The 23,230-nt window shown below is 36.6% G+C and overlaps 3 protein-coding genes across 3 annotated transcripts; all 3 read left to right on the top strand.

The window, feature by feature from the left end:
* The first annotated feature begins 415 nt into the window (after window positions 1-415).
* On the top strand, window positions 416-5,569 carry LOC145767432 (uncharacterized). Its single transcript, XM_082579251.1, has 3 exons — window positions 416-798; window positions 2,672-2,816; window positions 4,378-5,569. Exons 1-3 carry the CDS (start codon window positions 546-548, stop codon window positions 4,604-4,606), a joined length of 627 nt encoding a protein of 208 aa, XP_082435377.1. The 5' UTR covers window positions 416-545; the 3' UTR covers window positions 4,607-5,569.
* A 991-nt stretch (window positions 5,570-6,560) lies between these two features.
* Window positions 6,561-11,666, top strand: LOC145766025 (uncharacterized). The gene is made up of 3 exons (XM_082577676.1): window positions 6,561-6,765; window positions 7,785-7,929; window positions 10,183-11,666. Exons 1-3 carry the CDS (start codon window positions 6,561-6,563, stop codon window positions 10,715-10,717), a joined length of 885 nt encoding a protein of 294 aa, XP_082433802.1. The 3' UTR covers window positions 10,718-11,666.
* A 3,540-nt stretch (window positions 11,667-15,206) lies between these two features.
* Window positions 15,207-17,450, top strand: LOC145767515 (uncharacterized). Its single transcript, XM_082579350.1, has 3 exons — window positions 15,207-15,424; window positions 16,106-16,229; window positions 16,658-17,450. Exons 1-3 carry the CDS (start codon window positions 15,226-15,228, stop codon window positions 16,836-16,838), a joined length of 504 nt encoding a protein of 167 aa, XP_082435476.1. The 5' UTR covers window positions 15,207-15,225; the 3' UTR covers window positions 16,839-17,450.
* The last annotated feature ends 5,780 nt before the right edge of the window (window positions 17,451-23,230 follow it).

The following is a 23,230-nucleotide window of genomic DNA, read 5'->3' as shown; positions in this document are numbered from 1 at the left end:
CTAGATTTAGATTCTTCTAAGGCGATACAGGTGACACTGAAACTCAGCTTTTTTCTGCATTTTATTGCTTACTTGACTAATTTCTCTGATAATGCAGCAAGTTTGGGATTCCAAAAATCAGGCTAAGCAATGAAATAAAAACTCAAGCATGAAAAAGGCCTTTGTATTCTGATGAGCTACTGACCTATTCTCTTATCTGACCGACAAAAACTGATATGTAAAAACAAAAATAGAATGAAATCAACCTAGAAACTGTTGCGGTAAGCTATAGGTGGTGTAGCCTATGTATTTCAACGTGTTATTACCGCTGACGTGAATTGATGTGCTTGGTCCTTCTACAATCTGCATAGGTAATATTGTAGTTTTTTTGGTAACTTTGACCCTAAAAACAAGAAACTCGATCAGAGTGTATCTGCCAATGAAAAAATAAAAGTCAGGAAGTATGAAGTAATTGAGTTCTACAGAATAGGAATTGCAGCGTTGAAATAAAAACACGTTAATTAACCTGCTTGATCTTTCCGGTGTTGTTAACACGAGGCACTGATATGTTTTTCTTTTTAACAGACTCTTGTAACTGTGATAAAATGAAGTATATTACACAAATACTTGTTTTGTGTTTTTGTTTGAGTTTTGCTCATTCCCAAACTTCAACCTGTTTTACGGGCGTAGCCACCGACGATACATCGCAGGATGTTTTTCCCAATAGTTTTGAAGAGAATCCGTGTCCTACAGACAATGGACCACAGTCCTGTCTGCGAGCGGAGACAGTGGTCAACACTCAACTATCACGAACAAATGGTAAGAATTATTTTAGGTTTGTTTTTATTTATATCAGGTTTAGTCTATGAAGTAACAACTGACTACAGACCCGTTTCCAACTGAATAATAATAATAGTTATCATGTTTTATTTTGCACCCATTGGAACATGGCACAGCACACGCGATCACAGATGCGATACAATAGACAATATGAAGCAACGCAGTGACATTTATTCTTTGAGTCCGTTACCCCCTACTTACTCCACGTGTAGACACGGTATTATTTTGATCTGTCATTTCATATACATCTCTATGGAGTATTCCTTTCAGCTGCCAATCAGTTGTATCCCCTACTGTTATTGCGCATTTCCAAACATTGTCTACTGCCAATCGATGAAGTGAATGCATTTTGTAGCCTACAATCGAACTATTCTCATATAAGGCCTATTTAGTCATCACTTATTTAAGTGATACTTGGCTGTGAAGGGGCCTGATCCGAAGAGAACGTTTAAACTGTAAGATAAAGTTTTGTAAGCTTTAAATGTTTTTACTTTTTAAATCATCCTATAGCCGTTATTTATAACGTTTAACGTTTTCTCAACAACTTCTCTGACGTCATGACAACATTTTAATTTTATTGTTTGTGTGTATTATGATTTAATAAAGAGCAAGTAATAAAAGTAATTTGCGTTCTTCTGGTGACTATTTACTAGGTTACCTCCTGATGTTAAAGATGATAACTAGCTTTTGTATTTCCGACGTTTCGTCAGTCAGCACGACTGACTTTATCAAGGTGGCTAAAACAATAATAAAATTACTAATAAAATTACTTTTATTATAAAATGCCTGGTGAACAGTCTCTCTCTGTTTTTAAAAGAGCAAGTATGTGATTCAAATAAAGCTGCATATAAGTTCAGTTCAGTTTGTTTTTATTTCTGACCATCACAACAAAAACAACAATGTATGACAAACATAGCAGAGGTCTAGAAAAAGGTATAAGGTCATTAAAAATAAATACTAATAAAATATTTATACTGTAAATACTACGCAATTTAAATTTCTTTTGGCACAAAATAATCAAAGTAACTATGGCCACCTGGGGATGCGGCCTGATTTGTCACATTTTGCAGATTTTGATTACAGCTACTGCTTGTGCTTGACTGACATTTTTTGAGATGTTTTTACTTTTTGCGGTTTCCTAATGACATAAAAGTTTTTTGTTGCCTTGGGGGCAATAGCAAATGAGAAAAAGTAAGTGGAAAAACGCTAAATCAAACTGTTATTGAAAAATTAACAGTCTGACTAATATCTTCGAAATCAAAATTTCTTTGTTTTTCATCATGTGAGGATGTTAAAATCTATTGCGTCACCTGCGGAAAAGAGTAAAGAAAGCCTAAAAATCTAATTTTTAGAAAAATTTATTTAAACGTTCACCCAAAGTTAGAAAAAAACTTGAAATTTCTGCAAAATGTGACAAATCAGGCCGTATCTTTAGGTGGCCATGAAGTAACTGTTGCTAATTATAAATACATATAAATATAAAGGTTGCATTGTAAACTTGTGAAGTACCACATGCAATTGTATAATAACGATCCGATTAAATTTTTTTGCGAGGGCAGCAATAAGTTTCAATTAAGTTTAAGATTTTAAGGTTTTTTTTTTATCTTTACTTAGGTTTTATGTTTAGGATGCATAATCTTGTGAGTTTTCTAACTTATTTTTGCGTTTGGATAACTTTTATCAAATATAATGATATATTGAATTGTTATCAATAACTTATGTACGAATCAACACGTGCAAATTCGTCAATACGCTTATATACGTAGCTGAAGTCTTCAGCTACTAAACATCAGCTTGGATACGACAAGGAATGACTATGATTGAATTTCTCACCATCTGGCATTTTGTGCAGTGAATGTCACATTCGGGATTTGTGCTAATGACACAACATGTATGGCGGATTGCGCAACATTAATTCCACTACTAATTCAACAAACCCTCGGAGCTACAAGCGGACCGCGTGGCATCACTTTAGGCCAGTTGCCCTATGGAGCTGTGTAAGTCTTTGTAAAAAGTGGTTGATATGTTACATAACTACAGTATAAGCAGAGGTGGACATCAGTTTCTTTGAAATACCGCGCTACCGCTATTGCTTTTCGGGTCAAATGTAGCGTGCGCTTCCATTACTTCTTGTTCTAATGTGCTACTTTTGCTGTAAAATGACACTGGAAAGCTCTGTTCAAGTTCTAGTGTACGTGAAACCAAAATGACCTTCTTCTTCTATCGAGTCTTCTAAAGTTCGTTGATGCACCACAGATTGACACATTCCTCCGCAACGGAGTTATACTCTGACAGGTCCCACCTACTGCACCGGGTGGCAAGCCGAGGGCAAACAAGAAGATGGTCCGCTGTTTGGGGCTCGGTGCCACAGATACATGTAGCAGGGCCCGTGTCGTAGCCCCACTCCACCATTGCAGACTTAGTGCGTCCAACACCGGTTCGAAGTCGATTCAATGTTTTCCACTTTGATTTTCAAGGTCATTTTGACAAAATGACCTTGAAAACAAATGATATCTTGTTTCAAAACCACATTCGACCACCGCCATGTCAACGTCGTTATGGAAATACGTTCTTGGTGAAACTTTATTCTGACAACTTAAAATAGTTATTCTTACAATTTTTAAAATCTCTAAAAACAATTCCTTTTTCCCACTTTGAATCAGAAGTTAGCCAGTTGCAGAAGTACGACTGCAGAAAATGTAACACCCATCCGTTACCACTACTTTGGAAAACAAAGTAGTGTCGTCATTGCAGCTATTACGAACTTTTGTAAACGTGTCCACCCAGTTACCTCAGAGGTTACGCCCCCGACTCAAGATCAAGCGGTGCTGTTACGACTCTCGGGGTGTGCGCTTGAGCAACGCATTTCAGGACTGCATGCTCTCCATTCAGCTGCACCTAGTGAATGGAATAACTCCCCGGCAACATGACTTCAACTTTAGAAAGAAAACTTAACTTTGTCAATCTCGGTAACCGGCTCTGCGTCAAGACTCAAGAGCCTCTACAAGTATGCGGAACTACCAGGAATAACCTATCAAATGCTTTGTCAGTCCTAAGATCAAAATTCAAAACCACCCAATCATGCAGCGCTGCTCTCTCTACCGCAACCAAAAAAGTAGCTCAATAGTAGCACGCTACTGCCATCCTCTGGTCATAAGTGCATTGTGTTGATATAGCCTAAGACTTGAAAAAATTAAAGGTTTTGTAGGCTACCTCTTAGCCTACTATTGAAACTTATGAACCAAATAAACAAGATTATTCTGTAATTATGGTAAATTTACTGTGGAATAACTTTTGAAAGCAATAGTAATGGAAAGTTTGCTAATTGCAATTAGTTTACTTTTGCTTTCTTTGGACTCAGAGTACCTTATATTTCTTACCTTCCCAGCTCTTCTTACCTACTGTAAATGTAACTATACTAAGACTCTATTTAACAAGCGTGACTACGAATACAGGCATAAAGGCAAAAATAAAGGCAATTAGAGTATGATTCGGAAATTTACAAACTATTATAGTCCAAGCAATCATTTGAGCTAACTGAAATGTTCTTTTATGCAGGAATTGTGTAAGAGCTTGCTGCAGAACTGACAATTGCAACGATCAATCAGTGCAAACTATCCTTCAAACTCAAGAAGCTACTCTGCCACCGGAAATGACGAATGCTGCTGAAGCCACCGCCTTTGTCGAAGCTACCACAGGGGGAGCAGAAGATTTATTAAAAACGAAGCAGTATTTGCTGGTGTTGTTCGTTCTTTTGTCCTTCTTTTTTGGCAATATTGTTTCATAAATAAATGAATAAATGTTATCAAATTAGAAAAACTGCAATGACCAATCAATGGAAACTATCCTTCAAACTCAAAAACAACACCGGAAAATACGACTGTAACTGACGTTATTACTGTCCAAGAATGACCACTGGCCAAAATGTTATCACCATCCCAGGGATTACCACCTAGAATGTGATCACTGTAAAACCTGCCAACGAACCAAAAATTACTGCACCACATCAGAAGCTACCACTTGAAAAGTTGAAAGTTCATGTAAACTGTAGTTGTTTGGTAGTATTGTTTAATTGTTTTGAAAAAAATCATTTGTCTATGTTTTGAAAAGTGAATATTCGCGTTGTCCGTATCTGCTAGATAGAAATATACGTTTCGTGAAAGTGAACCACATTAAATGCAAAGTTAAAGCCAGCGCTTCCCAAACGTTTTCAAGCCATTAGCCTTTCCAAACAAAAGTTAGCGATTAGGGCTTGTTGTCCTCTATATTTCGCTTTATCTAATAGCCCACGCTTTAAGTTTTCTTTATTATCTTTCAGTAAGTGTACAAACAATCACTGCAAGACATGGTTTAGTAGGCTACTGCACATAGTAAGCTATGCTGCAAGACAAAACACCGGTTTTAATCTAACTGGTGAGAATGCATTAGCGCGGTAATAACGTTAATTAACATCAGTTTTTAAGCTTAAACACAGACGGCTTGAAATCTTCCCTGCCAGGAACGCAGCTTGTAGCGAGGGAGCCAAGGAAATGTGTTTCCAAGTGCGCTTGCAATGGGCGCTAAATGGACGTCAATTTAATTCAGCTATATTGCACACAGTGGAATGTGAATGAGAGTAACATTTTGTTGGTATCGGAACATTTCAAGATTCGTGGTGTGGGTCTCGCAACAGCTCACTATTCAATCATACACTGCATTACAATTCTGGTTATGTCGAGAGCTTTGAACGTACAGTAAAACCGTTCTATTAACCAGCACACTAACAAAAGCTAGATCAGCTCTAGACTAGACACTCGCTCAAAACGTCTATTCAACCACTTTGTACTGCTATTTTGCATTCATCAAATGCTAGTATTTGCAGAACAATCTAACCTCTTAGTATAATTTATTAAGAATCGACTTCGCTCTTGACGAGTCTTTAATATCGTTAGTCTAAATTCTTGGTGGTCTGCCCTATTTCATGTTCTATTCATTTTTTCTTGTACCGTAGTGGTTGTCTTTGGATAGAATTATGGCAACTCGTATGACCAAACTACTTCAATTTTTTTGTTTTAATTGTTTGTAGAATTTCCACGTTGTTTTGCATTCCGAATAGTAGCCTACATCTTCGTGATTTTATTCTACGAAATTTTAGGCATTTTTCAAAAAACTCACATTACATACGAGTGTAGCATAAAAAATAAGAAATATGAAAGGTAGGCTAACCTTATATGTTCATTACGCAGTCCAACAATAAACATTAGATCAACCAATCAAATGATTTAAATGAAAACGTATTGAGAAACTGATGAAGAAATGCAAACCTGTGGTGTGTACAAGATCCCGATTCACCAAACAAGGAAACCTTTTATATGTGGGCGTTTCTTTCTGTGGTAATTTATTTTGCTTTAGGAACTAGAAGAGTAAAGAAATAAATAAAAGCACGTCTTTGTAAAATGCCAGACCTGACATGAATAGATCTATAGCCTGTGTTAATGATTAGCCATTAATAAGTATATCTGTTCATCAGAAGACACAGCCCAGAAAGACCATATTTTGTTAGTATAATTTTTTACAATGTTTTTTTAAGTAAATTTTGAGGTCGCAACCCTGGTCAAACGGTTGAATGTACTAAGAATAATTCACTCTCAAGAATGAAGAGTGAACAGAATCGATTGACTTGGATGTTTAAATCAGTTATTGTCATTTTTGAAATGTATTCTTCATTTTTAGTTGTATGCTTTTTGTCAATTGTGACTATGATGACCTTCTTTACACAAGTTATTATTTTATGCTTGTTTGCAATTTTCGGCCTAGTTCACAGTTTAACATGTTCTGAGATTTTCCGTGCCACTTCTCTATTCCGTCCACCGATCAACTCAATTGAAAATACTCAGTGCCTTCCTAGCCATGGCCCACAGACGTGTCTGCGAGTGGAGACCACTCTGTTGGTTGAGATTTTTGAAGGTAAGTCAATGGTTGAGATAGGATATAAGGTAAGGCACAGTACAACCAAAAGGAAGTAATAATTTGAATTTAAAAAATTGAGCGTCACTACAAAAAGCTTAAAGTTTGGCAAAGCAATTGCCTCAATTTCTTTTTGGCGCTGTAATGAATTAAAATAAATAAAGTAACAAATTATTTTCGGCACTTCAATTTTTAAGAATTAAGTTTAAGAATGAGACGTTTTTTCATTTTTTTATGAAACATATTTCTATTATTACGCAAAGTGTCAAATATCTGTGTGACATTTAAGACAAATTTGAGAATCAAAGATTTTTTCAAAGATTTTATCAAAGATTATTAAAAAACGACTTTGTCCCACCTTATATCCATATACGTTACCAACCTTTAAATTAGATGTAGCGAACTTGCGGCCGTGGGCCACATGTGGCATGTGAAGTCATGTCATGTAGTCTGCACTTAGTTTTCTTGCGGAATTATTCACAGGGATTTTGTTGCACAATGAGTATATTACTCTCAAACAATTTGCAAAGTAAAGATAAAAGTATAACATTCAAAACTGTTTGATAGAAATAGTCAAGCGTATAGTTAAATAAAAGTTTTTCCAAGTGGGTTTTAAATTTCTAACATAAATACTTTTTCTTGGATAGCCTAGTTCAAAAGTATATGAATGCTTGTGTGTAAAATCTACTTCAAAAATATGCCAACTACAGCATCGCAATAAGCGTAAAGTATATTTGAATCTGTCTGCTGATGAAAAAAAATACAAAGCAAGATTTTGTGTATGCTTGAAATAGGCCAGTTTTCATAATGTTTGCTGCATTGCATCAAAAGTACAAATTTTGCGACAGGCGATAATATTTCATAAATTGTGTGGCCGGCTGCATAAACTGCAATTAAATGGTTGAAAAATCATCAATATGGTTAAAACATAAGAAAATAATCAACTACTACCTAACTCACTACCTTCAAAAACATTTTTATTTTGTGTATTCTTATTTCTTAACTTGGTGTTTCTGCAGTAAATGTTGTTGCGGGAGTCTGTGCAAACAAAACTGTGTGTGGGTTTGAATGCAACGGTTTGATTCCACTGGTGATTGATGCTTTGAAAGCTTCTGGAACTTATACCGGAACAATTAATCTTGAAAATATTGCATATAAAGTGAGGTAAGTCATAAAATAAACTATATTTCAACAAACGTTGTGGTTGCATATAAACTTATTCTTCCAAGCTTCAAACATTTGGCTTTTCTGAATTATTAGGGTAATGACGTATGTATGACAACCGACAAAACTAACAACACACTCAATCTCACTCTCAACGGAAAACAAATAGAACAAGTACCAGAATTCATATATCTTGGCCACCGACTATCCGCGTCGGCTGCATAGCCGAGTGGTGAAAGCGCTGGAACGGCAATCGAAAGTACGCCGGTTCGACACCGCTCAAGAGCATGCGGCTGTGTCTTTGGCGGGACACTTAAAGGCATGCCTGAAGGTGGACACGACGATTGGCTTCCTCGCCTTCTAATCTAAATCTTCAACCACCGGGTGTAAGCCTGGATACGACAAACAACAAAAACGACTATCAGCGACCAACAATGGAAAGACTTGAGTGCAACAACGAATTGGCTTAGGCTGGGCAGCATTTGAAACGAACAAAAAGATTTTAACATCCAATAAACTCCCAATCAAACTGAATCAAAAATCTTTAACACCTACATTTTACCAGTCGTGCTGTACAGTTTAGAATGCGTAAATTGGACATCATCAACAATGAAAAAACTCACTACCTTTCAAAATCACATCATGAGAAGCATGACCAACAAAAGGCTACTTGACCACACGAAAACAGAAGATCTTTTAACTATGAAAAAACTACAACCAATTGCAGCAATAATAAAATCAAAAGTTTTAAAACTGTTCGGCCACACTAAAAGATCACAATTCGGAATCAGCAAAGTTTGCACAGAAGGCAAACTAGAAGGAAAAAGAAAACGTGGCAGACAACCAAAACGATGGCAAGACAACATCCAATCATGGACCGGACTCAACTTGGCGACACTGGGCGAGTCGGCTCAAAATCGCCACTCTTTTAAGCAAATAACCCATGTTGATGCGCAATCTGCTGCAGGCGGAGATGACAACTGATGATGAGGGTATTTGCGTTACACAAATGATTACATGGTTGTAGCCCTTTTATTGACAACTATCAGCTGGTGTGATCTTTAATTTAAAAAATGCTCTTTCTCAAAAATGACTAATATTTTGTCCAGTTCTGTATATTAAAGACGTCATAAATGTTGAGTTATTATATGTTCCCGTTGGCATCAAGCATTCTTGGAAAGAACATAAGGTATAGGAATATAATAAAGAAGTTCAACTGTACATGGGTTTACCTGCTTAGTCATTAAATATACCACATTGGATCGTATTCGACATGAATTGGATGACAAAACCGTCAATAACATTATCATTTCATAAATTTATTAATATCCAAGACATATCATCATATCAAGCAGCAAGCGCTCAATTTTACAACGTGGGTGAACTCTAGGATTTAATTTAACATAACCAAATGAAAATTTTATACGCGAAGGCATTGTCGCGCAATTCTGAACAGTCATCAAGCTAGAGGAAACAAGGTTTTCTATTTTAATTCATTACACCTGTAGTCTAAAATAAATTTGCACACAGCTCGTACTAGGTGTTAACAGAAGAAAGTCGACAAGACTGAAATGGTTTTTCAAACGCATTAAAGCAAATTTTCTAAGTGCCCAATATTGGTGGCCACTTGCATAGCCACCAAGTCTAGTGTTTGGTAATAAATCAGTTAGAAGACCACTGGTGCTATTTAAACCATGTTTGTTACTGATAAAAGAGTTTATTTTTAAATGTGTATTGAAAAGTTTGGCAGGTTAAAAAAATTGGACACAGCTTTCATTACTCCTGTTATTAGTAAGTCTAAACTGTTGTTTTTTGGAATATCTATCTTTCTGGAGATAGAGACACTTGCTTGAGTGCCCCTTTTCCTAAATCTGATCCCACTGATCCGGATGAACCAGGGCCAAATACCACTATTCCCAAAGAACTAGACTTAGGCTCACCTTAAGATTGTTCGTCAGGTTAACTTTTATGGTTGTATATGAGCAGAAATGTACGTGTTTATTGTGTAGCTTATATGATTACTGGAATCAACTGAAATACTGTACATCAGTGCTGACGGAATGCCAAAAAAAACAACAACAAGTTGTTGAAATAAATATAAAAAATGCGAACTTTTATTGTTTGTCAATCATCGCAAAGTGATAGCCAAGTGTTGTACAGTAGTCTAATAGTAACAAGTTCAGTTGTTGAACACTTTTACATTAAGATATGGCATAGCAATCAATAAATTGAGCTTGCAATGATTTTTTTCAGAGCATGTGAAAGAGCTTGTTGCACCACTGACAATTGCAATGACCAATCAGTGGAAACTATCCTTCAAACCCAACAAGAAACCACAACAGGAATGGCAGCTGTTCTTGAAGCTACGACTGCTCAAAAAGGTACCATTTTCCCAAAAGTTACTACCAACCAAGAAATAACTGCCTCCAATGAAGACGAGAAGATTCTTGAAACTGTTCATCCACCTGCTCAAGAAGTTACCACAGCCTTCAAACTTACCATTTCCAAAAAGGTTGTCACGATTCCGTATGCTATCTCTACCTCAGAAGGATTTACCGAGCAAACTGATCCTGAACTTCCACAAAAAAGTACGCCCAAAATGGTAGTAGGCCTAAATGCACAGAGTAATTTCACCGTTGGAAGTGTTAAAACCCCCAAAGCAACTACAATTTCCACAATCATTAGCGTTACCGGAGGTGGTAAAGCTTCACTTAAAATAAACACGACTTTTCCTGTTTTATTTTTTTTACTATCGACCATGCTAATGTCCAGAGTAGTGACCTGTTAAAACCCCGAAACTTGTCAAAGAACTATTGCAATGAAATTTTTTTTGCTGAGTTGCTCTTATTTGCTTGTGGCCGGAGAAAATCCTAGGCCTATAGAAAATTGTGAGTGGTTTTGCAACTTTGAATTGCTTGTATATCAGATTTATACACTGTCTTCATATTACAGACTCAGTAACTAAAGCATATTATAGTTTAACAAATTTCCAAAATACTATTTCTACATGAAAGTCAATCAAGTTTGCTACTAACCTAAACATAACGTGGGCATATAGCTACATTTCAAACAAGCAATAATAGTTTAACAAAGCAACTTATTTAAAAATTAACTTTTGATGCTCTTCTACTGTTCCGTGATTATGTCACAACCGGAATAGCGAAATCTGCTCTTCAATGTCTTGCCGAATACTTTTACAACAAACATTATACTGATGCAGTGGAAAGCTGAAGAGGAGTGCCACCAAATTTTTTCAAGAAACAATTTGCTGTAAATAGATTTCTTGTTTTTTATATTTATCTACTGTTGGCTTGTGGTCAGCATTGTCATGTTATGTCTTTGCGGTTTGTTATTGTTTATTTTCTTGCTCTTTGTATCCATTTTTATGGACTGTTTTGTAATTTTCTGTTATACCGAAAAATGCAATTAATATCTAAAGCTAACTCTAAGACAGGTGTGCGTACAAGAAAGTTGACATACATGATTTAATATACAGCATGTCACCTATAAAGAAGTGAAGTTAATTCAATATTATTCAAGACATGGTGTAACGTTAAGCTTCTAAAAAATATTTTAAATTGCATGATGCCACGTGTAGGATGGTTTACACCAGGGATGGCAAACCACTGACCATTGACCACAAATTTTACATGAGTATCATCATGTACTGTAATTAAATGTATGATCCACTTTCGTTGTTATTAAGAACTAATTTGTGACCAAATGCAATAAAAAAAATTCACCTTCGTTGGTATACGCCGAAGCACCAAGAGATGACGTCATTCTACACCCGAAGAAGGATTATGTTTGCTTGCCGGTGTAACGGTCCAGGAGTTACTGCGGTCTGAAAGTTAGCGTAACTTCTGGACCGCGTATACGCGGTCTGAAAGTTACTGCCAGTCCAGAAGTTACTAAAACAGGGTTTTCAGATTTGACGCCTGCAGCAGATTAGTATAAATGACTTCAACATTGGAATCTTAACAACATGATTTACAGCAGAAACGTAATTGGAAATGAAGCGAAAATAAGATGAAAGTTAAAAGATGAGTTTTGTACCAGAAATTTTTGCTGTATTGGAATGAAATTTGAATTTGTAAGTTGTAACCTAACAATTTACGTAGGCTATCATTTTAACCTGATTTGTTTGTATTATACCATTTGAAGTCGTGTCCGTGCCTTACGTGCGTTGGCAAATAAATTTGCATGGGGAGGCGATTGACTAGATGACCACTTAGCCTATAGTCTTTTGCTGTCATCCTGATTGTGCTATAATGCAAGCTACGATTCACAATGTAGTAGCCTATCATGAGTGTTTTATTGACTCATTGTAGGCTATATGGTTCTGTTGAAACAAATAATTTAACTGATCATCGCTCCAAACATTTCAAAGTTTAAATCGTGGCTATACGTGAATCGGTGGCATTTAATAAGCTACAGGCCTTAATATATCGTGCAAAGTTTGCATTTGAAGGCTGACTTGTTAGCCGCTGGCCTTGAGTTGTAGTTGACGAACATAGTCTTTGACTATATTTTATGTAGGCCTATTTCATGAAAGTTAAAACCAAAGTTTTCATGTGAATGAAGCACTGAGCCTATTTTTGGTCTGGTTTTTCATAACTACCGTTTTAAAGAAATATAAAGTAACTTCTAAAGGCTAGCCTACATGTAGGCCAACGGGTAGTCAAAGCGCCATCAACCTTCACTGAGTAGGCTATCACAGTCTCACACGCGGGGAAGGCTTTAGCTTTTACGAAAGTGTTGAACACTTTGAGATTCCAATGAATTTCTGTTGGACTCCCATCGAAAACACGTGGCACGAAACTTAAAGTCTAGAATTATGGTTTTGTGGTGAGAATGTTTATCCTTGGGATCCATCTTTCGCATACTTGCAGAGGGTTTAATCTACTGACCAAGTGAAGTTTCAGTCCATTTACAAGTTTTCCCAAAAGAATTTCGAAAAAGCACACCCACTTACAATAGCAGTAACTTTTGGACTGCTTCTGCGGCGTTGCAGTCTGGAAGTTACTGTCAGTCCAAAAGTTACCAGCGGTGCCCGGCGTTTTCGCAATCGATAGAAAAGCGAAAATTGTTTTAACTAAGTGTAATGAATTCCTTGCTCTCAAACTAATGCAAGCTTTTCAATCAACATTACAAAATACTTATAATTATTAATCTGACTTTTTGAGAGGTTAAAAATTTAATTATTTTTCAAAACAAAATTAAATAAAATTTAAATGAAATATTTGGCAACTCCTGTAACTTTTGGCATGCAGTAACTCTTGGACTGCTACACCGGTAGTCAGCAAAGAGAAGTTTAAATGGAGGAATTAAAATTCTCGTCAAAGATAAAACTGTCAAGAAAGAATGACTATTGACTAAAAAAGATTCATAACTAGTCTATCAAATGCAACCAATGGGCGATTTTGTTAATAAATTAACTAAATTATGCTTCTTTTGTAAACGTTATGTTTGAATCTACAAAATCAATGATTCCAAATCTTTTGGCAATCAAGGACTTTTTAAAAAAAAAAATTACGAAGTCTACTGTCACTAAATGTTTCTATGTGACCTTAACATTCAGCTAAATATTTCTATCATTCATTTATGTTTCTCGGCAGCCGATTTGTAGCAAGAATTGACAGCGATAGACATCGTGTTTCGCCCATGAGGCTGGGCTCGTCAGTATCGCACCATTAATTCCTGTCACAAGGGTATTCGACTTCCTCTTTTATCAGTCTTTATCCTGGTGGAAAGAAAAGAACCAACAAAACCAGCAAGCTCCAGGGAAGGAAATTGTGAAGACATTGTGAGGAAATTGCTGACATTTTAATATTATACTTGCTTATACCAATCCAATCACGGATTCTTTACAACATTTTTGCAGACGACAAGAAAGGTTAGTAAGCCCCAGATTAGTAACCAGTGCAGTAGAATCTTGTTGGATACACCAAAAAACAAGCAACAATGATCAAACTAAAAACAAATCGCCCACCTAAGAAAAGAATATTACGCGACTTTCCTGTTGAGAAGGCTGAGCAGGCAATACGTCATCGAGGTTCTCATTTCTGCACTGTTTCAGTGTTGGTGCTGCTTTGGTTAAACAAACAAAGAAGCTGCAAGTTAAAGCGAATATACGTCGAGGTTTTTGGTCCTAGCCTAATTTTGCTTTTTGGTTATTTTTGATTTAATTGAGCTTGGTATTCGATAACAGGTTTTCAGGTTGAAAGAGGAGACGGTTTAGAGACGGTTGAAATAAGAGACTTTTTAGAAAAACGATTTATTGAAAGATAGCAACTTTTCGGAAGGCTTTTTATCTAAAAGCCATAAGGAAACAACATTTGCTTTATGTAAACTTTTTAGACCTAGGCATCAAGGCGTTGTTCTTTCAGGATTTGGGCTAAGGTGCCACATCATTCAAATTTGATTTAAATTACTCAAGTGTTTTCAATTCTAGTTTTAAAATATTTTTATCGTTGATATGCTCCAGTAGCAAGATGATTTTATTGATTGTAAATGTAGCTATCTCTTGTTTGCTTTACGCTGATGAATAAGCTTAAGCACGAAAATGCTTCTTCAATGATTCGTTAAAAAACATTTCATGCATAAATCACCAAAACGTGAACCATATTCTCAGCGGCCTGTTTTTTTTTGTGAAACACACGTTTATACCTTAACAACACAGTGAGCTGAAATCAGCTAGTGTACAGTGGATTACTTGATATACAGTATCAGCAAGAGTAGGAAATGCGACCAAGTAAATTGCTATGCATTATGTCACCCAAAAACAAATAAGTCTGACTTCGTTTTTACCTGCTTCAGTTTCAGACTTGACACTTGAATCAATAAAAAATAAAATCAAACTCCCGAATCAGTGATAGGGTGACTGAGTCAAGCTATAGCCAACAGTGTTCAATCATAGCCATGGTACACAATAGCCAATACGCTTGATTCAAAACATACAGACGCTTAGTCTTAACTTACATTTTATTATGTAAGAGTGCAATTCCAGCCAGATAGCAAGAAGATAATGTAGCCTGAAGTTACTGTTGATCTCAAGTTAAGCAACTAAGTTAATCTTGCTCATACATGCAGATTGCAGATGTCTGTTTGAATAAATTTCATTTGAAAGTTTCTTCTGCTTCTTGTACTTGACATAGGCCATTTATTTTTGTGCATTTTTTTGGTTTGTGAATTTGAATATGGATATTCTCGTCTGATGCAAATAAGATAATAATGGAAGATAGTTTTTACTTAATTTCAACTACTGTTCAGCTTAATTTATCCATAAATCAAAATATGAACAACATAATTGCAACAGTTGTTATTCTAAGTGTATGTGTAGTTTATAGTCAAGCTCAAGACCTACGTTGTTCTCGGGGCATTAATGATCCAGAAATGGTACTTCCTAACACGGCATTTGAAGAGGTTGAGTGTTCTGAGAGCGAACAGAATTGCTTGAGCTTGGATGGGTCTATTCAAATGACATTTGGAAACAGTAAGTCAACACAGAAACATAAAATCAATCATACTATTGGATTGAATATATAAAATTTACGCTCTTGGCTTATGCCGATTGTGCACTTTACTGGAGGCACCTTGCTATGCGTTGCGCAAAGATCACTGCTTGCAGTTTGAGCACTTTGGCAAGGTTGGTTTTGGAGCTTAGGCTCCACAAATGGGAAAATGTCACATGGAGGTATATATCTCCATGGTCATACTCAGTGTACCTACTGCACTGAGGAGGCCGAAAGGTCGAAACGGTGTGCACTTTCTGCAGTTAAAAATTGCGTATATATAAAAATAATTGATTTAATGCCATGGAAAAATAAAATGTGCTTATTTTGAAAACGACTTCGACAAATCCATGTAATTTTTTGTGATTACTGAATTGAAACAATAGCCTACCAGATAGTCATGCTTAAGAGTGCCCAACATGATTGAAAGTCGTGTCTTTTTGATTTCGTATTGAAATGAGACTAACAATTTTGAGAATTTCTAAAATTTGTGCAAGTGTATTCCATGAGAAGTAAAACAATAACTAAATCTTTATTGTTTTTTCCATAAAAAAAATGGCATTCATGAACCAAACAGACTGATCGCTCTGCTTTTGATTGTTTTAGTGACTTTTCTAGAAGTTACAAAATCACTTTAAGCATGTAATGACATGTTTCCACAGAAATTGTAAACTTTACCGCTAGACTTTGCGTCAACAATACGATATGCACAAGTGATTGTCCAATTCCTATTGTTTTCCAAGCGTTTTACTCCGATGAGATGCCACTTGGGTCGTACGAAACTAAGTAAGTTCTGTGTTTCAAAAGTGACTTTTTTATATAAATTTGGTAGACAGATATTCTTGTTGTAAACCAAAAATCGAAGTTGATGTACTTGGTCTTATCATACGGTTTTCAGTGGATTTATAATACGCATCAATAATTAAACAATAAATATTATTAATACTACAAAAAGTGCACAATGCCAAGCCAACAGCCAAGCAGAGGGAATTAGCCTACATCAAATATAGTTATTACATTCTAAAGCCTCTACCGCCTGTTTCACCCAAAAAAAAGGATCATCAGAAGGTCCTTATTGAAATGGAATCAATTATTATATATAGGGTATAGTACAAATGAATGATTGTAAAGTATATAAGTTAATGGATACCTGCCATTGGAACATGTTGCATGCAAGCAATAACTTAACATTGTTGAAATTTTATTTTGATCAGAGCATGTAATCGATCTTGCTCTCTAAAGACAATGGAAACGACAAATGCCGACATCACCACGGTTGAAACTACCACCTCTGCAGAAGCAACTACAGGCGGCGCAGCAGAGATATTGAGAATGAGAAAATCATTGTTGGCTTTCTTCACCATCTTGTCGGTCTTGTTTGGCGGCATTGTTTGAAGAACGGACAGAGATATAAACCAATTAGACTGAGTTTCGCATTTAGCAGCATGACATTTGTTTACTTTACCAATGTGGGTCACTGTAGTAGTATCGGCTTGCAATAGCTTTCTGAACACAGTTTCCTAGTCATATGATGGTCATGTCCCTAATCTTGCACACGACTAGAGAAGTGTGTTCCGAAAGCTAGTGAAAACCGCTACTACCACAGCAAACCCGTGGCATCAGTCTAAAACAAATCATTTGTAACATCTGTGAAGTAATGAACCAATAATTGACAATGCCTAAATAATGGGATTAAATTTTGTAAAGCTGACTATGCAATGTCACGAAGAATGATATACTGTGTAAAAGTGAAGCAGTCGGACCAAAAAAATTGTCTTGCAACAGTAGAAGGCGACTCACGTAGTGATATGTTTCATACCATTTTTAATTGGAAGCAGATCTACGAAATAGCAGTGTGTTAGCAGTGGCGGATCTACCGGAGCGACGAAAGAAACCACATCCCTCTCCTCTCTCTTTCAACTGTTAACATCGAATGTTTCATAAATGTTGAAGCTTTGTCAGCGATGGCTCCATACCACGCATTTTTGTATACCGTGAAATCATTCAACTAAACTTATTACCATACTGAGCGTACTCCATAAAAACGTCATTTTTCGCAACAAAATGTAACTTTTTTACGTAGCAGGTATTTCAGCGCTACATGTCTAGTTCAGTGTTTTAGTTTTTACTCCACTGCTAACCATAAACGCCGGCCATAGCCGGGTCTTTTCTTGTCTGATAAACCTGCGCATTAAGTCATTATGCACATTTTTGAGCTTTTTTAAATTGATTGTAGCATATGGGGTCCAAAAATTTTAAAGCATTTCCTAGGGTCCATTGACTAATACTAATAGAGCAAACCGTGCATTAAATGAATGCTAGGACAACTAAGCCAACTGTTCCTTTACAAAAAGACGAGTTTCTTGCATAATTATGCTAAGTTACAGGCTATTTTGCAAAACAGGCTTTTTTCCCTCATCTTTGCCGAAATTTTCATTGTTTAATCAAATGACATCGGCAGCCAGTAGCTGATCCAAAGATTAGCCCCTCCCCCTAAAACAAAGAAAATTAAATTTATTTACAGTGTATTTGCAAGGACGGATTAATGTAGACCTACAGTAGGCATCATTGAGAGTTTTGAAATTTCCCCCTACCTCCGTAAGCCAACTTTCTGAATCCGCCCCTATCGATAGGAAAGAATAAGTGTTCCACCTAAATAGTTTCAAACCAAACTCATTTTCCAATTGTTGCACATTTCAAAACGTTATGAAAAGCAAAGATTAGTGTTTATTCAGCTAATTCGGTATTGAGACTGCGTGACACCCAACACCAAAACAAAAATGCAATGCAGGAAACCGGTAAAAAAACAAGAAGCCCATCGTTCTGGGTATAAACTTAGCTATCAAAACTATACATGGAAGCAGCAATTCAGCATGATATGGAAGGCAATTGCCTACCCTTTGATAATATTAAATTACACCTATAAAAAAACAAATTGTTATGTTGTTGCTTGGTTGTGTTAGCTTATAGTTCAACAGAGTATTTTCTTTCCCAAAATATTATTAAATTTAACTTTTTCAGACAGAACATAAAACTCTATTTCCGACCAGAACAATGCATGAGCATAAAGTTCTGCTTCCTGCAAAACTTTATTGCATTGTGACGAACTTTCATCAAAGTAATCATACAACCAGGAACTGGTGAGACCAATTTGATTTTGATTGTTTGATCGTTGGAATCTTTATCCTCGCACTGATAGAGTCTTTGAGGGCTTAATCTTGGCAGTTTCGAATACAAGTAGGGACTTTGAACTTCTGACGCCGGCCCGGTCACCGAGGTTGACAGAGTGAGTTTTCCAATTTTTTGTAGTATTGCTGTCTGTGAATGATTTCATCTACTAGGAGCCGCTGAATGGAGAGCTGCTCTCCTTGAAATACGTCGTTCAAGCACATACCCCTAGAGTCGAATCAGTGCCGCTTGATCTTGCAATTTCGCCGTTAACAAAATAAACTTTACCAACTGAGCTATCGGAGAGGACCTTCTTCATCTTCAATGCTTTAGATTCATAAATTAGCAAGGATTTAAACATGCACACTGCACAGTTTTAGCTTATAGTTAAAACTTATCTATTTAAACCTTAGGCTACTTGACCTGGCTGAAATATTTAAAAAAGAAAACAAAGTAATTTTAAATATGAATAATCTACCTGGGAAATTTGGCTCTGAATTAAAATTCACGGCATCTGAATTTCCTCAAATTGTTTTCTACATTCCTGGAAGTTTCCTAATTAACAAATAGAAAAATTTACATACTGAAGGAAGAACGCATGCATATTAATTACATCGCACCGACAGAAGCGTTCGAAAGGGTTACGTTATGTTTTTGCGCTAACTCTAAATAAGTCATGTCCATGCTTTTAAGTATCATGTTCATTGATAAGGTAGCAACTAGGCAGAGATGGGCAGTAGCTCGCTATTTCTGTAGCACCGCTAATTTTTTGGTAGTTGTGGGGGTGGTAGCGCTACATTTTGTTGGGTTATCAGCTGCAGTAACGGCGCTACTTGTTTTCCTATTTATAAGGGTAGCGGAGAAGCGTGACATTTCTTTCAGTCGCACTTCCACTACCCGCTACTTTCCATTTTAAAGCGAAAAAAAAAGACTCATGTTTGGAGATTTTTGTGGAAACAATGCGTGAAAAAAATCAAGGCAAAAATCATTCGACTATTGCGGGATACATCAAGCCACGTTGATAACGACAAGAGTGACACCAACACTTGTCACGACTTCGAGGATAAATATTTGATGTGTCGGTGCCATCGCATGTAACGTCGCTGCGTACGGTAAAAAATCGTCAATTGTGAAGATCTTTTATTAGACAGACGCAAGTCCTTGAGCTTTCCCAGTGCCAATTTAAAACGTCTGTTCATTAAATACACCTCCAATCGCCATTTCTTCCAGTGGTGCTGAAGAGAGACTTTGTGGAATGACCTGACCGCTTGATCGAGAACAATGGCGCATCTGATGATGTCAATTTTGATATTAGCCTTTCAGGTGCATGACAGCTATCTAGAAGCGAGCTGTGACAAAGCAATATCACAAAGAACGCTCCTGCATTGTTGAGCATGCGGAAAACATAAAAAAGCCGCAAATTGCCATCTATTTCCTATATTAGGGCTGCGTTTGCAAGTTATGAAAATAAGATATAAAATTCATATAAATTCGTAAAACCATTCGCCAAGAGAGTTTTTACGTTTATTTGTTAGGATTCAAGAATTTATAGGACGCATTATAAATTTAGTAGTGGGAGGTCATCCGCTAAAGACTAGTCAAAAACCCAACCCTAACCCTTCTCCCTGAGCCAGATAAACAAGACTGCAGTGCTTAGGAGGCATTGCAATGAACAAAGAGTTTATTCAACGCTGGATTCAGCAGGATAGTCATTGCAGCCAAATATGACCGACCAAGCTGGTACAATTACATGAAAAAAAATGTGTGACATGGACTCTTAGTTACAAACGTAAAGGCTTCTTGCATTGCAGCTGGTGTTTGTCTTTCTTATACCCAAAGAGCAGGTTTTAGCCTATATACGAATGCAAAGCGATTTTATCGATAAGCATGTGATTTTACATAAGACTGTAGCCAATTTTGCGTCACTCTCAGCGGCAATCAAATTCATTATCATGCAATTGCACACCAACCAAGAAGTAAATCAAACCACACCCAGTTTTAGCGTACCACTTTATAATGGATATGCCAAAGACGCTCAGTGGTCTGCTGCTCATTCAACTATGTTCCACAATTCATCTTGTGGAAAACAGGAAGCCGTTTATTGCTTAAAATAAACGGGTTATACCAGTAAGGAAAATTACAATGGGTTGGAGCTGTACTTCGATACAGCAAAGGTTTCACTTTGTAAAGGAAACAACAAATTTCACAGTCAAGTCAACAGCAGCAAGTTATAATTTTATAATGTAAAGTAAATAATACGTTAATTGTTTGTCAATTTATTATCGTTGCAATAGAAGAGTGCAACATTGGCTTCAATAATGTACAACTCTCCCAACTCTGATCGAATTAACAAGAAAAAGTCCTTGTTATTCACTTTTTGAAGACTAAGTTGAAGTTATTCAACAGGCCCGCACCCCGCGCATATCGTATGCCAAAGAAGATCTGTGGAGAGAGAAAGTTTTATGTAAGGGAGTAGCCGGAAAATCAAATAATCACAAAGTCAACGTTATCGAATTTTTAAGTATACTTTTTCTCGAGAATGGTATGTATCTTTTACTGGCTTCGATAGCGATTAGTGACGTTCTAGATCAGTGATTCCCAACCGGGGTGCCGCGGCACCCTGGGGTGCCAATTGCAATGCTCAAGGGTGCCGCAAGATATTGAGATATCGCAATACTGCGGTCCATTCTTTATATTAACTTTAACCCGTTAAGTGCGGAATTTATTTATTTCTAGTCAAGTTTCAGTGCGTATTAAGTTTCGCGTCTCGCAGTTATTCCCTGCTCCTTTCTGGAGAATTGCTCAGTGGGAAGTCACTGGCGGTAAGTAGATAATCCGCGGCAAGCGTTTGTTTTCTTGCCCAGGAAAAACAGCGTGAAAGAGATTTTGACTCGTTGCTGTTCTAAGTAAGATGGTTGTCGCATGGAAAAGCATTGTCACGAGTATGTGTATGTGAGTTGAAGGATGAAATGCTCTTATTTTTCAGCCTTGAAAAGCTAGAGGAATTTTGTGAATTGCTTTGCAATTACAATTGGGTCTCCAAATTAGCGTATTTAGTAGATATCGTCGACCATTTAAGTAACGTGAATGCAAAATTGCAGGGCAAAAATGAAACTCTCTTAACTTCAACCGATAAAATGAAAGCACTGCGAGAAAAATTGCAAATGTGGTCCTTAAAAGTGGAGAACAGAAACTTTGACATGCTTCCACATTTCTCTGAAATGAAAAACAAAGAAGTTGTCTCATAAATAACTCAGCACCTAAAATCATTGGAAGAAAAAATTGAGAAGTATTTTCCCAGTTTGTCCACGGAAAATTACGCATGGGTACGAAATACATTTTTACTGGACTCTCATATTGTTTTGAATCTTAAAGAAAAAGAATAATTAATTGAAATTTGTAACGATGGAAATTTTAAGCTTATGTACAAGCAGATGCTTTTTGACGAGTTCTGGATAAAAATTCAAAATGAATATCCTTGCGTTGGAAAGAAAGCTATTGTGCTTTTGCTGCAGTTTTTCACGTCCTACTTATGTGAGAGTGGATTTTCCGTATTAACGAACATAAAAACTAATAAACTAGAACCACTGCTTATATCGAGGAAGAAATGCGGGTGGCTTTATCGAATGTGCCCCCAGATATTAAGGGACTTTGTGCAAGAAGTCAAGCCCAAATTTCACACTAACTTTTGAATAAATACATTTATTTACGCACGCTATAGGCTACTGTACAACTCATTCTGTGTTATTTCATACAGTTATTTGAAATACAGAAACCTCATAAAATTGATCCAGTTTTGCCAGGGTGCCGCGAACTATTTATCTCTTTGATAGGGTGCCGCAAGATCAAAAAGGTTGGGAACCACTGTTCTAGATACTCATCCCAAGATAATAATAACAATAAGTTAACCCTAAACAAAAAAGAAATATGTGATGAATAAGAAGACGACTGTGGCGTTAAGGTTCAAACAAAACTATTCCAAATTCAAGCATGGCCACCTGGAGCCACCTTTAGGTGGCCATGATTCAAGCAATACATAAAAAATCAAATTTAAAAATGCAAAACATAAACCCCCTTTTAATAAGGTTTGCTACCCCGAGTAGATCATTTACACCGGGAATGTGGTCGATCTACAATGGTTGCTATGTCATTTTCCTGGAACAAGCCCAAAGCATTGAGCGCTGGTTCAACTGGATATCTCTTTAGCAAACAAGTACTGCAAAACCTGAAAAGATATCATAAATAAATCGCCCACATAAGGAAGAGAAATCCAGAAAATTTCCTCAAGAGTGGGTGTCCCACTTATTGCACAATTCCATCTCTACTTTAGCATGATTGGCACAGAGGTTATACCTTTATTAAAATAGAGTGGGAGATTAAAAAAACTGCAACGTAATATCCTGCTTATAACCAATCGCATAGGCTAATCTCTTGCTTTGCATTTGGTTCTTGGTGAGGGTAGGGCGTCAGTCAAGCATTTGACACAAAGGATTTTTTAAATGAATTGATGCAATTTTATTAATCTAGGTTCATACAATTAATTATTTTGTCGCTGTGATAAAACAGTTTGCGTTAGATACTAACTTTCTATTGCAAGTAACTGATGTCATATCAGTTCT

This window comes from Aplidium turbinatum, chromosome 3 (assembly GCF_918807975.1).
Source record: "Aplidium turbinatum chromosome 3, kaAplTurb1.1, whole genome shotgun sequence".
Lineage (NCBI taxonomy): Eukaryota > Metazoa > Chordata > Ascidiacea > Aplousobranchia > Polyclinidae > Aplidium > Aplidium turbinatum.
The sequence above is the reverse complement of the archived record's forward strand: the minus strand, read 5'-3'. Positions and strand labels throughout refer to the sequence as shown.

Bases quoted from the DNA above. Each gene is read 5' to 3' on its own strand.
- LOC145767432 (XM_082579251.1), top strand. From the start codon at position 546: ATGTTTTTCTTTTTAACAGACTCTTGTAACTGTGATAAAATGAAGTAT. The intron at 799-2,671 runs GTAAGAATTATT...CATTTTGTGCAG, and splicing joins TCAACTATCACGAACAAATG to TGAATGTCACATTCGGGATT. The intron at 2,817-4,377 runs GTAAGTCTTTGT...TCTTTTATGCAG, and splicing joins CAGTTGCCCTATGGAGCTGT to GAATTGTGTAAGAGCTTGCT.
- LOC145766025 (XM_082577676.1), top strand. From the start codon at position 6,561: ATGACCTTCTTTACACAAGTTATTATTTTATGCTTGTTTGCAATTTTC. The intron at 6,766-7,784 runs GTAAGTCAATGG...GTGTTTCTGCAG, and splicing joins GTTGGTTGAGATTTTTGAAG to TAAATGTTGTTGCGGGAGTC. The intron at 7,930-10,182 runs GTAAGTCATAAA...GATTTTTTTCAG, and splicing joins AATATTGCATATAAAGTGAG to AGCATGTGAAAGAGCTTGTT.
- LOC145767515 (XM_082579350.1), top strand. From the start codon at position 15,226: ATGAACAACATAATTGCAACAGTTGTTATTCTAAGTGTATGTGTAGTT. The intron at 15,425-16,105 runs GTAAGTCAACAC...ATGTTTCCACAG, and splicing joins TCAAATGACATTTGGAAACA to AAATTGTAAACTTTACCGCT. The intron at 16,230-16,657 runs GTAAGTTCTGTG...TATTTTGATCAG, and splicing joins CTTGGGTCGTACGAAACTAA to AGCATGTAATCGATCTTGCT.